The sequence below is a fragment of the Lissotriton vulgaris genome, chromosome 2_1 (assembly GCF_964263255.1).
Source record: "Lissotriton vulgaris chromosome 2_1, aLisVul1.2, whole genome shotgun sequence".
In the NCBI taxonomy this organism is placed as follows: domain Eukaryota; kingdom Metazoa; phylum Chordata; class Amphibia; order Caudata; family Salamandridae; genus Lissotriton; species Lissotriton vulgaris.
The window spans coordinates 527,790,705-527,808,636 of record NC_141687.1 but is presented as its reverse complement, the minus strand read 5'-3'; the positions used below and the strand labels follow the sequence as shown (position 1 = coordinate 527,808,636).

At 43.2% G+C, this 17,932-nt stretch overlaps 1 protein-coding gene across 4 annotated transcripts in view; it reads left to right on the top strand.

The window, feature by feature from the left end:
- The window catches only part of SPATS2L (spermatogenesis associated serine rich 2 like), a 187,100-nt gene that overhangs the window by 65,727 nt on the left and 103,441 nt on the right, over positions 1-17,932 (top strand). For 3 of the 4 annotated variants that reach the window (XM_086955464.1, XM_086955467.1, XM_086955466.1), the window contains exon 3: positions 10,625-10,698. In XM_086955464.1, the coding sequence (XP_086811590.1) occupies positions 10,660-10,698 (39 nt within the window). In that variant the 5' untranslated portion in view covers positions 10,625-10,659. The remainder of the gene's footprint in view (positions 1-10,624; positions 10,699-17,932) is intronic. The other variant, XM_086955465.1, reaches the window with a different exon arrangement.

Genomic DNA, 17,932 nt, shown 5'->3' with positions numbered 1-17,932 from the left:
GTATAGGTCCTGGGTAGCAGAGAAGTTCGTCCTTTTGGCAAAATTTACCTTCAGATCTTGTTTTCGTAGTGAAAAGTTAATGAGGGGAGCTCCACTAAAAGTGGCAAAATTTGTTCTACTTAACAGTTTGAGATAACATATCCTTGAACTCTATCCTAGAAAGTATATATATATATATATATATATATATATATATATATTTCAAGCTCCGCAACTCTGCTACCGGGGACCGGCAGCAGAAAGCAACAAGACGGCACTCGCAGCAGGTATAAACCAAGTCCGGTTTATTTAGCGCAAAAAGAATAGGATCAGACGCGTTTCAGCACTTGCCTTCGTCAGTGTCAGCTGGCGTCGGCAGTGCAGCAATAGATAAGGCAAAATTCATTGAAACAAAGAAAGGTTCAAAAGGTCAAATGAAAGCGCCATCTTGTAACGATGAAATCGCGCTATTTACAATTTACATTCCGCTTTTTCACTTGCAAGCAATGAAAGTAAATAAACTGAACATTCATAAATATACTATTATCGTGTTGATAACTGATTACGCCCTGGATGGGCTATTTAACACAAATTACTATAACAATGAAAATCTCCATTGCTTTCCTAGTCATACCGTGTTGTTGGTATACAGTAGAAATAACACAATCCCCATGAGTTATTAATCTATGGTAATAATTGAGGCCTGGATGGCCATACACACAAATACCAGTATTAACAGAACCACACAACATAAACCCTAACTAAAGGAAAGGGGTGTGGAGTGGGGGGGTGTTGTTCTTCTGAAACCAATTACTAACTATGTCTTAACTAGAATGAACGAAAGATACTTCTACAGACAGTGTCGTGGTTCAGAAACAAGTAGAAGTGTTCATAGGTGTGATAGTAGCTCCTCCCCTGCATTAAGTCCTCCTGGTGACTTCGTTTGGAGGTCGATAATATACCGAGACTCCAAACGTCTGAGTCGCCTTTTCAAGTCTCCACCCCTAACATCTTGAGGGATGCAGTCTAAGCTGAAAAAGCTGAGTTTTGTCCTGTCGCTGTCGTGGTGGCTAGCAAAATGACGGGCCATTGGATAATTTTCATCTTTATTTGCAATGGCTCGTTGGTGCTCCAGGATTCTCAACTTTACTGCTTTCGTGGTGCTACCTACGTACATCCGTTCGCAGGGGCACTTAAGACAGTATACCACAAATGTGGTTGAACAAGTAATAAACTTGTTAATTTTCACTTTTGAGTCCCTGTGTGGCACTTGATAGCTTAATACCCTCTGACTGTTACTGCAGGCTTTGCATTTCCCGCATGGATACGAGCCATGCATAGACTGCAGTTCTCCTTTGGATCTGCCCTTCGGTAGATGGCTAGTGACTAGTGTGTCTTTTAAAGATCTTAATCTCCTAAAGGTAATCATGGGGTGTTGTTGTAGATCTTTTCCGATTACGTTATCGGATTTCAAGATCCCCCAGTTCTTAGCCATGATGGCTCTAACCTTATTAGCTGCCACTGAATAATTAGTGATCAGTCTAATGATGCCACTTCCTTCTTTAGGGCTGCCTATCTTCTTATCCTGTAGGAGGGTATCTCTGTTGACTTTCTCTGCCTTTTTCTCAGCTTGAAGGAGGGTAGATACGGAGTAGCCGCGAGATTTAAAGCGTTTAACACTTTGTTGAGCGGCCTCTGTATAATCTCTCTCCAGAGAACTGTTGCGCTTGATCCTCAACAGTTCCCCGTAGGGGATACTCTTAACCAGGGAGGTCGGGTGGCTGCTACGTCCGTGGAGGACAGAGTTGCCCGCCGTCTCTTTTCTAAAGAGGGCGGTCTGGATCTTGCCTGCATCAACGAAAACTTTGAGATCTAAATAGTTAACCTCACTCTTGCTTATTGTACAGGTGAAATGCAGGTTAAGGTCATTCTGATTCAGAATCCTAATGTAGTCCATAGCTGAGTCTTCCGACCCCCTCCAAATAAGAAAGAGGTCGTCGATATACCTCCTCCAGCATATCACCTTCTCCACCCAGGGGGTTTTATCGTCTGCCCAGGCCACCTGCTTCTCCCACCAGCCCACGAAAAGGTTCGCGTAACTGGGGGCGAAGCAGGTTCCCATCGCAGTCCCCCTTACTTGTCTGTATCGTTGGTTCTGAAAAACGAAAATATTGTTATTCAAACAAAACGATATGAAGTCCAGAATCATCTGACTGTGTTGCAAGTATCGGGCGGGTCGTAGATTCAGGAATGTCTTAACAGCTGCAATACCATCATGATGACTGATGCTAGTGTAGAGGCTCGAGATATCCATAGTAATCATCAAGAAATCCTCCTCCCACTGACCTCTGGGACAATCATAACACCCCGTTTAGCATAATTGGTGACGCAAAATTACACGCACTAAAGGAAAACAAGGATGGTGCACAAAGCAAACTTCTGGAAAAGTATTGATTCCAAGAAGCCCTTGCATGGGGAGAGCAGCCTAACGCAAGACGAGACCTAACAATACTTGATGTGAAGACTGAACATGCTTCCAAGAAAACTATGCAACTTTGTTTCAGAATCTTCTGGTATCAATGTTATGTATGAAAGTGGTAGGCCTTCTAGTTACATGAATGGAATACCTTAATGTTGTAGATCAAAAGTTTAGTTCACACATCCATTAGAGTCTAGGTAAAGTAGAAATCATGGGGCCTATCTCCAAAGGTGTTTTGGAGTACCTAAGAGAACTACTTGACGTAATCTTGCATGTTTTATTAATGGCCTCCGAAGCAACTAAAATAGGAATTTTCAGGGAATATTCATATACACTTAATGCAAACAGAAAGGGCTGTACACTACTTTTCATTGATTGCTAGAAGGCATGTTGTATTACTTAAAAGAAAGAGTAGTGCTGCCAGTACTCATGAATGCTTTTGGGAATTGGCTTCATTATATGAAAAATTAGAAAGTCTATTCTTCGCACTTCAGTAGCGACTGCTATAATGCATTGCACTCTGGGTATAGGTCCTGGGTAGCAGAGAAGTTCGTCCTTTTGGCAAAATTTACCTTCAGATCTTGTTTTCGTAGTGAAAAGTTAATGAGGGGAGCTCCACTAAAAGTGGCAAAATTTGTTCTACTTAACAGTTTGAGATAACATATCCTTGAACTCTATCCTAGAAAGTATATATATATATATATATATATATATATATATATATATATATACATACATATAAATGTAAATATATTAACAAACACGCTTTCTCCCTCCACATGCAAGTGAAATCAGCACTCCGCAGGTTATTTTTCTGGCAATTTTATTCTTTTAAAAACACACACACATACACTGGAGCCGAAACTTTCCATGTAGAACTAGGCAAAGTAGGCACTGTGCTAATCCTATGCTTAAAGACTTTGATAGAAAAACAGATATTTGAGGTGAGCAGATCTAGACTGTCGCTTGTGTTGAGAGTGCTCTAACAGGAGCTGCTTTCCACCTAAACTTGAGAACTACCCAGAGTTCTCTCCTTCTTTTTTGCATAATTTATGCGTCACTCTATGCCTGAAGAAAGGGTTTTGTTTTGACTTATACTGGATGCTCCCTTGTGTCTGGACAAAGCTATACCGCTCTGAAGAGCTCTAATTAGAGCGAAACACTGTGTCAGGGGTTGCTTTTACTCATTTCAGGTTGGCCTGAGTTGGTATTTTACCAATTCAAAGCTGTAATACTGTGCCTGGAGTGATAAATGGCTTTTGTCATTTTACAGCTCGGCAAGGACAGCACTGTGCTAGTCCTATGCTTAAAGATTTTGCTGTAGAAATGGCAAAAGACTTTGTCCTTTTCTATCTCGGCGTGGATGGCTCTGTGCTAATCCTATGCTTAAAGACTTTGATAGAAAAACAGACATTTGAGGTGAGCAGATCTAGAGTGTTGCTGGTGTTGAGAGTTTTCTAACAGGAGCTGCTTTCCACCTAAACTTGAGAACTACCCAGAGTTCTCTCCTTCTTTTTTCAACAGCGTAAACAGGAGAGCACTCACAGGTCTTTGCTTCAAGTTTCTTTGTTTGTGCAAAACAGCCCCCCCCGCTCTGACAGACGCATTCCGGCAATCTGCCTTTCTCGATGTATATATATATATAGCTCAGCAAACACAAAATGCTTGCACTCCTGGATGTGTTTTGCAAAGTTTATTTTGTGGCACTGTGTATCGACCTTGTATCCATGTCACAGATAAAAGATATTTCAAGGTGAGTTAGGTCAAAGTCAGGATGATAGGCGGGATGATAGTCGAACAAATTAGGCATGAATTGAGGTTTTATGTAAAATAAAGAACACATTAATATTGCATACTATACTGAATACTGCACAGGAGAAAGAATTGTTTTAGTGAAGAAGTTCCTGTAGAGTTGAGCTCTAGCACCAGTTTTAATACGTGAGCCAACGTCCCGTGGTTCTGCTTCAAATTGCCATCCTGTAGTGGTAATAAGTAAACATGCTCCTAAAATAATGATGTCAAAAAGGCCCAATGACTTGACATCTGCCAATAAATTCAGTATTTTAAAGCAAAAATGTAGAACTCTCGAAATTCCTATCTTCCCACAAGCAAGCATAGGCTTGTTTAAACTCACTGGTGCAGCCCCTCCGGCCCATATGCTTCAGTTCATCAAGGTTCAGAACATATGCTTTCCTTGTGGCCTCACAGCTGGGAGCAGCAAAGCTATAACAAGCTCTTAAGATCACAGTCCAACCACAAAAGACAATTGCCCATGCCTAAGCATAGTGTCATACTTCACTTTATAAAGGGTCTGTGAGCAGAAACCAAGCAAAACTGAGCATGCTCACCTCAAGTAGCACATTTCATCATCTGTTTGTGACTCTAAAGGGTATTTTGAGCAAAACTAAATAAAGATGATGTGTAGACCCCACATTTACAACAAATATTTGCCTACTTATATTTAAACACAGTTCCAAAATAAAGCTGTTTTTCTTGCATGTTCTGTGCTTCTCAAACACAGCTGAGAGCCCTCAAGCCTCAACCTGACCAATGTGCATTCTTAGCAAAGTATTAACAAATTATCTGCCTCCATGATAGTAGGTGTCTTCTGCCCACCCCGATTAAAGTCAGCTGAGCTGTGGGGAGAGGATAAGTAGGATCTACCAAGTGGGATAGTTTCACCAATCATGTCGCCTGCACATTGACAGCCACCTTCCACAGTCTGACTTCAAGACCAGATCCACTTCAGGCTATAGAAATGTCGTGATAGATTGACACTCTGCAGCTAATCCACAATTTGAATGACTTCATTTTTTCCCACAATCCACCACATCCCTCTTCAAAGCAGAACGCTAAGCATCACATTACTCCAGCTGCAGTGTATTTTTAAAGCTAGAAATGTCTTCCTAACATGGGAACTTGATAGCATTTCGAATAACAATGGGGCCAATTCACAAAGTGTTTTTTTCATATGAAGTAGTAGTACATCCTGGGCTACTAAAGTCAATTCACTAAAGGGCCTGTCCTATATCTGAAACCCAATCCACAAAAATTGAGGTAATTAAAAAATAGTCATATACATCCTGACATCGCGTATATCTAGATACATCACATTTCACAAATGTTATAAAATGTGTAATTTCTATAAAAATAGCTCTGTAGCTGTGAACATTTCAGACACCTATACAAATCACATCATAAAAATGTAAACACAACAGATGCACATACATAGAAAATTACAAATATGATATATACATTCTTGATAATAAAAAAACACAACTTCTGTTGCGATGGGAATGTCCCCTGCATGAAATACGGGTCTGCTCCCCTGCCCTGATTACACAAATACATCTGTATCTGGTCTCCTGACTATTATTCTGGAACAGGTTTCACACTAATCTAAGCATGCGCACAGAACACCTAGACCTGATTTTGATCCTGGGCCTGTCCTGACCAGAAGGGGCACACCAAATCTGACCACACTCCTGTCCCTGTTGTGGGTATGAAGCTTAGAGCGGTGGTGGCAGTATGTCATGGTTAAAAGAAATCAATAGTGTGACCAGAACTTTTTATCTGTGCCCCTGGGATTGAGGCCTACTGGCCCAGCAGTGTAAAGTTCCACCTTTATGTATCTACCAAGACCCTTGTGGAGACACCAGAGTGCGTACCAATCTTGTTTAGTGTGTGTAACACTTGCATAGTGTGTGACTGAGTCATAGAAATGAATCAATTGGATAGATTTGGATGCACTCGACCTGGCCTAGTACAAGATGGAGGGTAAGGAGGGGGACGCCTGTGCACCCAGATATTGGAAGTACATTGCCTGCAGTCCTGTAACTGGAGGACGGAGACCCAGACACTGATGTAAGGAGGATTAAGATGGCTACCTTTTGGGAAATGCCTGGCTTGGCCTAGCACAAGATGGAGGGTGAGGACTGAGCTCCCATACAAAGTAAGTGTATTTTGTGCATTCCTGTTGCTGGAGGTGGGAAACACAGACACAGAGTTGAGGATAATGAAGACAGGGCTCCCTTTAGAAATTAAAGTGGCCTTTTGATTATCAAGGTGCTGCTGATTAGTATTCCTGAGCACTGCCATTTGGTGGATGGTAAGGGTGCTGCTGCAGACACTGCTGCAAAAAGTGTGGATATGCCTTTTTGTCTGTACCGGATTACTCTTTTAGTTGGACTGATGATGGTCAGATGCAGAAAGCGCAACTTTTTTGCCTCTGTTCTGGATACTCCAGGATGGAGATCATCCCAGGGCTACCTGCTGTGCGAAGCATCACCCTCTAAATAGGCTGAGTCTAGGGGTCAACCTAAAGATAATCTCTGAAAGGAGAACCACCCCAAATCGGTGCTTCAGTTTGAGACATTAGATCAACATCTCCTGTACAGAAATGTATAAAAGTGGGACTGTGTTCCAGTTTCAAGTCCTTTTTGACCAACAAAGTGAGTGCTCCACAGAACATGCAAAGGACTGCTGTGCAACCAGGACTCGTTGAAGAGGGAGAACTCTGACTTCTGAGATCATTAAATTGTGTAGTATTTAGTGCAACTGTGTTGTTGTTAAAGTACATTCTCACCGACAAGCACTGAGCTGGACATTAAGATTATTTTGTTGTTTTGTTGATTTATTGAATGCTGGCTCATGCATCCCCGCAGTACCTCCCTGAGAAGCCTATGACTGCTCCCCATCGTTACCTGGAGGGTGAAGTACGTGGCCCAGTTCACAGAGCCATAATTGAACAGATTCTGCCTTTGAATCATTCATCTGACTTGAAAACAAAACCGGTTTTATGAACTCTTAAAATGTCAGTGAGATTGACTGTTACTTCCTGGTGATGCTTCCATATGTGCATCTTTCACAGCCAAAAGCTTTTTCAAATAGTGTATAAATCTTTTCAGCACGAATTCTCTTCCAATAATAATATATAATCAGATGAAGTAGATCAGTTGCGTTATGATACTGCGAAGATTCAGCTCAGGTGGCAGTAGTGGAAGCCCCAGTCTCAACCACAAAGGCACTAGTCAGCTCTGGTGACTGTAAAATGGTTAAAAAAGTAAATAAATCGGCATAATTCTAAAATATTCTTCAGTTCTATTATCCATACACATTCTTCACTTTTATCATTAAATCGGTCATGGGAAATATTGAGGAGTAAAACACCTCTAGAATTGTCAAAAATATGATATGCTAGAACTGAAATATTTTCTTTTTTTTCCTCAAAACCATGAGCATCTCAAATAAAAACGTAAACATTTTCATGTCAGTATGAAAGATACGCGTGTTTATTTGTGTTCATCTTAAGGATTTTCACACCACTCTAAGGTTTTAGAAATCCCATTGACTGCCAACAGATTCTGCAGCTTCCTTCTCATCAGTCCATCACAGTGAGACCCTCTCAATGCTAATTGAATACCTGCCCAGTTTCTGAATGGACTTCATAGCTAACCAACTACCAGGTCCTCATGGTAGTGAAAACACCCTTACAGAAGAAGGCTAAATAAATATGCATATGTTTAACTATCTTCTCCAAGTTCAATGAAAAAGTGCATTTTTTTTCGGAGTCAGTAAGGGAGGGAAAAGCTTTTGGCCTTCTGCTTAGGCTGCTCAAATGACAGAAGATTTGAAGATCTTAATAGAGTAACAGAAGCCAGGAATCTAGGTATAGTGTCCAGGCTTTAGGGACCATGCTTCACCAGAGTGCCCCCGTTCTACAAACTGACATCACTTAAGGTCAGGCTCCCAGAACCTTCTGTAATGCTCAATTCAAAAGACAAATGTTTTGGAGGAAGCCAAAGTCTCCCTCTGTAGTTGCTTTTGGATTCTTACTATGTTAGCACAATAAAACACTTCTTTTGAAACTGTAAAGGTCTGACCACAACCACCCGAGTGTCCTTACCCTCATGCAGCAAGCAGGGAGGTGATATATGATGGCTTCTATTTGGAACTGATAACTGAGATGACTTAACAAGTTCCTCTTCTTGAGTTCCTCTATTTATTTCTGAATATTCTGAATAAAGGAGAGAGGTCAGGAGTGTGGTTGCCCTATTTCTTCAATAGTAACTTTAAATATTTGCAAATGTTTGTTGACAATGATAATAGCGCCCTGCTTGTAGATTCCCAATCCACCAGTTATAATGATGCAAAACACAACCAACTGCTTCAAGACTTCTAGGTTATCTGTAGGAAAATGCATACCAATAATAATAGCTGGGAGAATGTTGTTTAATCTTGTATCTCTTCTGTCAATCTCTTAAAAAGTTCCGAACAGTTTTCTTGAAAAGAAAAAAATTCAAAACTAGACACTTGTTATCCATTCTCAATACTTTCTGATACTCCCGTGTGGAGATCAATGTCCTGCATTAGTTCTTTACTGCTGATACATTAGCTGAATTTATTATTCTTCCAAATGATTGAAAATCTTTCCAGGCTGTTTTTTTTTAATACATTTATTTATTACATCATATAAAAACAAGCAAAATTAGGACAAAAGAAAGAAAAAATGTAACTTTCTAAAAGGTGTTACAAGCATAAGAAAATATGTATGATATAATCATTACAATAAGGAATTTTCTTAACGATCCTGGGTCCTTTGGGTACACATCAAAGAATTGTCTAATAATGATCTGCGTACGAACATGAGGGTGAAAATCAGATCACCCTCATTTAGGGTGCATTTGGTCATTCGACGTTTGTATCAGTAGCACATGACCCAAAACACCATGCACAATATACAATACCACACAACACCACCACTATGTTAGCAATTTAAAGTCTCTCATGGAATGAGGTCAGATCCAAATTGTGATGCTTCACAGAAACTAAAATGAATGCTCTCCCCACACAACACTGCGCTCTGACATAATCACACTTCCATGCACCAGTGACCTCGTCATCATAGAACCCTTTGTCAAAAAAACAACCAATCCCACAAACACAAAAACATCACCAAATTCTACATCACAGATTTTCATGATGCCTTGACACCTTCTCCCTTCATGTCACCCAATAACATAAGGTATCACAAAATACATGAGTACACTGACCTCCATCAGGTAAGCACAGCCTAAATAACCTTATCAGCCAGACATCCGGTAGCACAGCACCTCTGACCACACCACTCGCAGATAACTAAACCGGACCTGGTTCATCTTACCTACTCATTCTAGAGAACAAAGTCAACTACTTCTCAAAGGAAGTGCTTGGCCACACAGGCAATCATTACAGGACAGTAATTTCAAATCCAGGTAGTAAAGTGGTTTACCGGTTTAATCAGGAATTAAAAGTACTGCGAAAATATAGCAGCTCGTTTGTTTTCTTCCACACATTTCAAGTGCTACTTCCAGGTGCGAGAATACCGAGGTGAGAACATATTTATTGCAAGCAAAGGGTTCCAAGTTTAAGCATAGCCTTAGTATTTGTCATCTCTGTTTGTATGTGTAGCTAATTTTAGAACCACAAAAATATTATTTTTCAGCAGCCATCCTCTAATTAAATAAAAAAAATATGTATTTAATGCACAGACTTCTCAGATTGTATTAAAATATGATGGTGACAGTGGCAGGCTTGTCTATCAGGAAATGGAAAGAATTCCTGCTGAAGCTGGGGCAGAATCAATCAGGTGTTTGGCCGCATCTCGTGTGACCTAATCCTGTTCCCGTTCTACCAGCTGCTCGGCTACTCTTGGCTTTCCCTCTCTGTTGAGCGCACCATGTCATTGACTTTTGCACCCAGTAGATGTCGCCTCATTCACTTTGTTTGGCCATTCCATTTGTTTCTAACATACTGTGGAAAATATGTTTATTTATCTGTCAACTGGTGAATGAGCGGCACCAGTCTTGGAGAATGTTGGCTTAAAGTGGTTCATTGCCGCTGTACACAAGAAGGCAGGATCTACTCCACCCCAAATATAGTTTCTGCTGCTGATCAAGGAATGTTTATCTTGTGTGTGACTCTAATGCATGCATTTAGCAATATATTAACAAAGTATCATGATAATACGTATAAATCAATGTACATTTATTGATCACTGTAACAGTACACGTGTAGAAGAAACAAATCAAAAACAACTTTCACAACTGTCAGCAATAATGGTGTTCAGGAAGAATACCCATTAGGTACCCAAGATGCCAATCACTTTCTCTCCCTTTGTTGTTCCAGACAGTTATCTCTTTCTAAGTGGAGGAAAGGCAAAGATGGCTGAGACCGTTTATCAAAGCAACATGAAGGAAAAGGTAATTGTAAATGAATGAACAACCTAATAAAATGATCATAGCAAGAGGTTTGGGTAGTTTTAATATAAAATATGAGGGGTCACACTATCCTTACAGTGGGCTTAAATCCCACCTATTGATAACCATTGGTTCGGTTTAATTTCACTCACATGTGTTCACCTCATTCGATCGCTTCCCTTCCTCTTCTTATGATTGTCCCTCCCCGGGACCATATCCTCTTACCATCCTTCTGATTAGCTGACTTGTTTCCTTCCACTGCTTACCATTTACCGAACTAGTTTCTTCTTTATTGTTAATCAATCCATGCAAGTGCATGTGTTTTCCAGTTCTCTGAGTCGTGTTATCCTCTATCCCAGTCCGCCACTAGTTGCCCAAACAGGTTAAATAAAACACCAATGACCAGAGACCTGTGAAGCAACACCGTCATAAGAATATTTCCCAGGGAGAACATTGATCGTTTAAGCTGCAAATGTCATAAATCCATGCTCAAACACTAAAAACATCCAGAATGTGAAGCACAAAGGTTTAAGTGAGTAAATGAACTTTAAACGTTCCAATGCCAGGGACTATATTCCAAACACCAAGGGAAGATGGCTACTTTTTGTAACAAGAAAGGACACCTACTTGCTTTGAGACAGCAAAGACTTCCAAAATATATAAGGTTTTTTTAAGGTAATTTTGATTGCCTCCTATATGCTTCCATAAATGTATATTTCCCCATATTTTATACAGCGTTCATTGTTAAATTAAAGCGTATGAATCTGTACGTGCGTGTGTGGGTTTCCCTTTACATCATTTACATACAGTGGCGGCTCCTCTGTTATGGAGAAAGAGCGTCGCCTCACTGCAGAGAGCCAGCAGAAATGAGACACAGGCTGGCAACATGGACCCACTTAGAACTGAAGAATGCAGTACCGTAATCCATTTTTTGAAACAATGCAGAGTCCCGCGTTGAAGTTGTTTTGTGCAGCGTCGGTGATGCAAAGTCTGGTTAAAGAGACATGTCGCGCAGCAGCTATCCCGGGGAGCTGTGAAATGCAATATGATATCCTTGCATGAGCTGCATTAGGTGAGACAATGTCTTTGCATGCAGATGTGTCGTGCATCAGCAGTTCCGATGGGCTGCGATGGATAATATGAAGTCTTTGCATCGGGGAAGGCAGCAGAGGCAATGCACCAGTTCTGCAGCAAAATGCGCTGTGCCACAGAGGAGGAATGTTGGTTCTGCTGAATCCACAGATGGACTGGCAGAGCACCTTCAGGCCCACTTCCAAGGGTCCAGGATTGGGGTGGCATCACTTGGGAGGGCAGGATTCCAAGGTGGCAGAGTCCAGATGCTGGGTTCAAGGTAGTTGGAAGTCTGCTCTGTCCCTAAGGCTTGTGATCAGGAGCCAGCCAAATCCCCATGGAATCACTCTGGTGTCCTGGATTTAGAGAAGCAGGTCCAGTCTTTCTTACCCAGGCAAGATGGCAGCACAGCAGGACAGCAGTCCTTACGGGCAGCAGTCCAGCAAAGTGGGAGTCCTTTCAGCAGCGCAGCAGTCCTTCTTCCTGGTAGAGTCCACATGGCCAAGAAGTGTACTGAAGAGTTGGGTGTAAGGGTCCCATATTTATACCTGGTGCCCACTTTGAAGTAGAGGTTTCTACCCATGAGGTATCAGACATCGCTTTCCTCCCTGTCCTGGCCCCAGCTTGTCTGGGGTCACAAAAGACTTGTGACAAACCCTCTGGGTGAACAACTTCCTGAAATTAACATTCTGCTGATTAAAGTTGAGGTGCATTATGGTTTGAGCTATTTTGTTTTAGAAAACTTGTCAAATCTGTTTATTAGCCTTTTTAGAGATGTTACAGTGCATTAGACATTTCAATAATATCAGAGCAGCGATTGGGCATGACAAATGTGCATTCATGCATTTAAAACATTGCAATTTAGAAACATATCAGTCTCGATGCATTAAGTCGCATGCAGAGGATAACCGCCGAACACTGCCACGAGCACATGGTACCGAGGCAGCCGCCCCCACTTTGGTCTATGACTGTCCACACGCCAAGCTTATTACATCAGCAGGTTTTAGGGTGGATCCTCCCAACATGGACTCGTGCACAAAGATGACTTTTATACAACAACTATGAATAAACAGAAGGAAGAAAACACTAGCGGCAAACATAACAGCACTTATACCAGGTTTTTCCTAGTTTATTGACCGTTTTGCTCCATTTATCACCTTAGAACTGGTAGAAGAGTGAGTCTGTGATTTCCTACGGTGAAGAAGATGTTTGAGATCTGTCTGGATTGGGACAGGCTTGGTCCTAGGTTCAGTCACTGTGAGAAAGTGGCTCTATATATACTGGACAATAATGAAGTACAGTGTGTATAGAGTCCACAAACCCCAAAGGTATAACAGAGGTTAAAGTCAGGACTGACCTTACTCTCAAAAGTGGTAGCTTGGTCGAGCGGTAAGGCAGTACCAGAGGGCAGTGCAACGCATTTGTTGTACACACTCAGTCAGCAAAGGATTTCACACACTCAAAGACTGAAGTCCAGGCCAATGGTTTTTATATCCAAAGATATGGTTGTTTTATTTTTAGAACCAACAGCATAAAAATATACTTTGCTAGATATGAAAACTCTCATGTAATTACTTTGCAAGGAAGCAATAAAGTTGGTGAACACAATAGGTACAGGAGTTGCTGAAGGCAACTCAAGTCTAGACACACCTTAGCATTGAGCTCAATGGATTCTTACCTTAAAAGTTTTCATGAATATAAAGCTGTTTTAAAAGTCCACACTTCGAAACTTTTCAATGACAATCTGCAATGTTATTCAATGGGAGAAAATTCAGGTTGCAGGTAAAGTATGATCGCGTTACTTTTGTAATCCAGTACTGGGCTTCTAGGGCCAGCACTGGGGTCTGAACTTAAAACAGGTAGGTAATTGCGTTTCAGTATTTCGTATGATTTTTACAGAATATTTCAAGTTTTCAAAAGTAGGTACTTAGAAGAAATTTCATAGAAAAGCAGACAATGGGTTCCTATGGAGAAAATACAGATTACTAGTAAACCCAGTAAGGATTACTTTTGCGGTTCAGTACTGGTGCAAGGTACAGTACTGGCTTCTCACCTGCTTGCAGGTGAGTACTTCGGAATTCGGACTTCGACTGATTTTATATGAATATTTGCAGTTTTCAAAACTTCACACTTAGAAAATTTTCGAGTCAAAATGGGTCAATGTTATCCAATGGTAGGTAAGTGAGTTACCGGTTTCCAGGTGAGTACTTGGCTGGTGAAGGTATGGTTCCACCAGGGTCAGGTAAGTACAGTCGGTTCCGCCCCAGCAGCGCAGGGCCAACTGGGTCCAGAGGTAGGTAGGCCCAATGATATCCAATGGGGGAAAGGGGGGCCTTCGGTTGGTGGCTGCTGGCTAGCAGGCCGTGCGGCTGTGGGAGCTGGGCTCCTGGTCACTTGCTCAGGGCAAGGGGGAAAGTAGGGTAGGACAAAGGTGGCACAGCCAGCGGCACTCGGGCGGCTTGGTGCATGGTGCTCTTGAGCTGTCGGGAGCTCAATGTTATCCAATGGGAAAGGTAAAAAAGGAACAAAGGCTGCAGGCTCGGGGACGGAGACTCTCCGGGGGCGACCAGCACTTCAAGAGGTAAGTTGGGATCTTGGAGCACAGGTAGGTACTCCAAAGGGAGGCACAGGGGGCGGTAGGGCGCCGGGTGCAGGGGTGTCTTTGGGTGTCGGAAAAGCTTACCCTCGGCTGGTCGCGGTTAGGGTGGCCCCTGGTTCTGAGTCTGCAGGCGTCGGCTGGTTCGTCGAGGAGCGTCTTTGGGTACTGGACTTCGGGTTCCAGTCTCCAGGGGGACGTCCTCGTGGTCTTGGTTCGGCTGGGCCCGCCCCGGGCTCGGCGGGTGCAGAGAGGGCTGGTCTGGAGCTTCCTGGTTGGCACCAGGTGGGTTGTTGCAGCAGAGCTTCTGCTGATGGGAGTCCCAGTCTTTAAGAGGGTCAAGGCAGGCAGGTCCTCCGGGTGTCCCAAGGTTCCTGTCCGCAGGAGTCGCCGGGATTAGGCAGGAGCAGGTTCCAGGATCGACAGGCCAGTAGGACTGTGGCCAAGTCAGTTGTCGTCGTCCTGTTGTTAGCAGCTGCACGGCAGGTCTTCTTCTTGATCTTCTTTCTTCTTTTCGTATCGGGATCTGTGAAAGGAAGGTTCAGGGAGCCCCTAAATACTGAATTTAGGGGCGTTACAGGTAGGGCAAGGACAGGGACCAATGGGTCCCTGTCCTGGGGTGAGTACAACTTTTGGCCTGCTCCTCTCCTGTGGGAGGGGGGCAGGAGCCGAGCTGGGATTGGGCAGGGCTCTCCATCTAGAAGATGGCCTGATCCCGGGGTCGTGCTTCACCTCGTCTCCCCCACCTGAGGGGTGGGGTTGGCACAGGCTGGAACCCCCCCTTCCTGACGTAGTTTTTCCTGCCAGTCTTCCCGCCAGAGTGGGGGTTAGAACTGGTGGGGGCCAGTTTCTGGGTACAGCAAAGGGTCTGGAGAAGCTCACAGAGGCGGCATGCCTTTAAAGCTTCCCCCTGCCCATCCTGGGGGAGGAGACCTAGCACCTCGCCCAGGATGTGCATTGTTGCAGGCCCAGGAGAGCGGGGGGCTCTCCACCCAGGGGTCCCGCAACATGTCTGATGTGTGGCAGCCTCTGCAGCCACTCAGCCCAGACATGGATTGTAGGTTAGGATTTCAGAGGGTATCGCTAAGATTTCCTCTGGTGCATTTTACATTAAATCCCACACTGGCATCAGTGCAGGTTTAATGTGCTGAGAAGTTTGGTACCAAACTTGTCAGTCTTCAGTGTAGCCTTCATGGTGCTGTGGAGTTCGTAATGACAACCTCCCAGCACAATATACTCTTAATGGCATCACTGCACTTACAGTGCCCAGGAATGGCCCTGGGTACTGTAGGGGCACAGGGCTCATGCACCTGTGCCCACACCTCTGGCATAGGGCACCCAGCTAGAGGGGTGACTGAAGTATGCTAGGGCATTGCGTTCTGTGGGCATGGCACACAGTGATGTGTGCCATGTCGACTCTTGGTTTAGTCCGGTACTTAGGCACTCAGCCTGCAAAGGCAGTGTGTGGGTGCCAGGGTACAGTGCCCATGAGGGTGGCACAAGAGGTGCTGCAGCACTCAGGGGTCTTCTCTGGTCACCGTGCCCTGGGTACCTAGGGTACCATTTACTAGGGGCTGACAGGTGGCCAGAGATGCCAATTGGGTTTTTAGTTTCAGCACAGTTTTAGGAAAGGAACACTGGCCCTGGGTACCTAGTTGGCAGGAACCCAGGGCACCCTCAGTCAAAGCACATCAGCAGTTCAGAAAAAAGTGGGGGCATACCAAGGCAAGAAAGATGGCACTTTCTCACAGTAACTTAGAAGGGTCAGAGTAGAACCAAGAGAAGCGAGCAGATGACTCCTCCTTTAAAGTAACAATAGAACAGGACCCCAAGGTTTTCAGTGCTGAACGTCTTGCTGAGATCGAATGACACTTGGGACCATAATGCGGCTATATCACACTACCACCCTCTGCGCCCTGGAGAGCACTGTGCATCAGGTGCAGACTGGCACAATGCCTTCGATCTCAACAATGCGCTGTTCCGGAGGCACAGAAGTCCACCTGCACTGGGATCAGCACATTAATGAAAGACAGATGGCTGTTTGAAGCTGTCTGTTCACCTTCCACTGTGCAGGCTGCAACTGACCTGCCTTTCAAAGGCGAGGTGTCACAGAACCCCCTGCAGGTTGGTGCAGTGAGTGACTGGATAACTAAACTTGAGGTTACCACGTTGTTAGTAGGATACCTGTGTTTTGGTCGTGAAGAAACTCCACATGACCTGGATAGGCAGATAAGAGTGAAACACGAAGGCAACTTTGTAGAATTAAGGAGCAATTAAAGTTCAAATGGTCCCTTGGTTTTTAACCTTGCCTTAGATCACCATGTTGAAAATAAAAGGGTGGTTACCTTGATGATTTACAGATAATGTAATCTTTCATCACACCCATTATCACTAAAGGAAACAGATCTCAACCAAAGTACCCTGATGCAAGGGGCCCGCTAGGCATTGCTCCGCCCCCCTAGCCTTGAGCCCGACCCAATGATGAAGCCACCTAGGTGGTTGAAGATCCTTGCATCCTGAATAATAAGAGACTCCCAGTACCATTAGAATGAGAAACAAAACCACGTTAGTTAGTTCTCTACACGCAATCTAGGTATGGGAGCTAAATGGGGAATGTCACCTTACTTGATATAAGTTGAAGTTTGGGGAGGACGTGCAACGGACTGCATCAAACTCCCCTATTCCTTCTTTTGAACACCATCTTCTGAACTAATTCCTTACCATCTAAACTGAGTTTCAAAGCTTCCAATCCCCAAGTACAGGGCTGTCCCAGTGAAGTTTTAACTTTATAGAAATATACATGCCATTATATAATTTTCTTATTGCAATATTTGGCAGTGGTGACTTGATAAAGTTCAATAATATCCTAATGGCCGCACCTCATGTAGGTTTTGAGATAACTTAATTGTGCATTTTTATGATCTTTGGGATTGCTGGATGAGTGTTTGAATCTAACTATGTGGGAAGTTTGGGCATAACTGGACAAGGTAAGTTAAGTAGATCCGTTTGTAGAAAGATGATGAGTTTATTAGGTCAATCATTTTTAGGTCGAGCCTGGGCAGTGCATGTGCTACTCTGTGAGGCATGCTGTATACAGGTATACTTAAAGCTCCGCCCACTCTCTGCCCATATTTTCCATTGGCTTGTGTCATTATCTACTGTAAACTGTGTTTCATTAATTGGTCAATAGGCTTAGTAGACCCTCCTTAGTACCGCCTTGTCATATTTTGTAACCTCCCCTGAGGACACCCCCTGTTACGTGTGTTGTTACTTGTTAGGATTTAATTACAGCCTCCAAGTACTATTTTCCCAAATAGCTTTGTCCTGCCCGCTGTTGCAGACAGGGTATGATCTCTCCTAATGCTTTAAAAAAAATCTTTATAGCACGGGCACCAAACGCATTTCCAATGCAAAAGGTCTCACATTTGCAAGAATTTAAGCTATTGGCATTGTAAACAACAATGACTTTTATTTATCTGTTTTAAAAACAACACATAGATAAAGGGCATCGTCATTTACAATGCCTACAGTTCAAACTCTTGTAAATGTGAGTCCTATTGCATGTCAAAC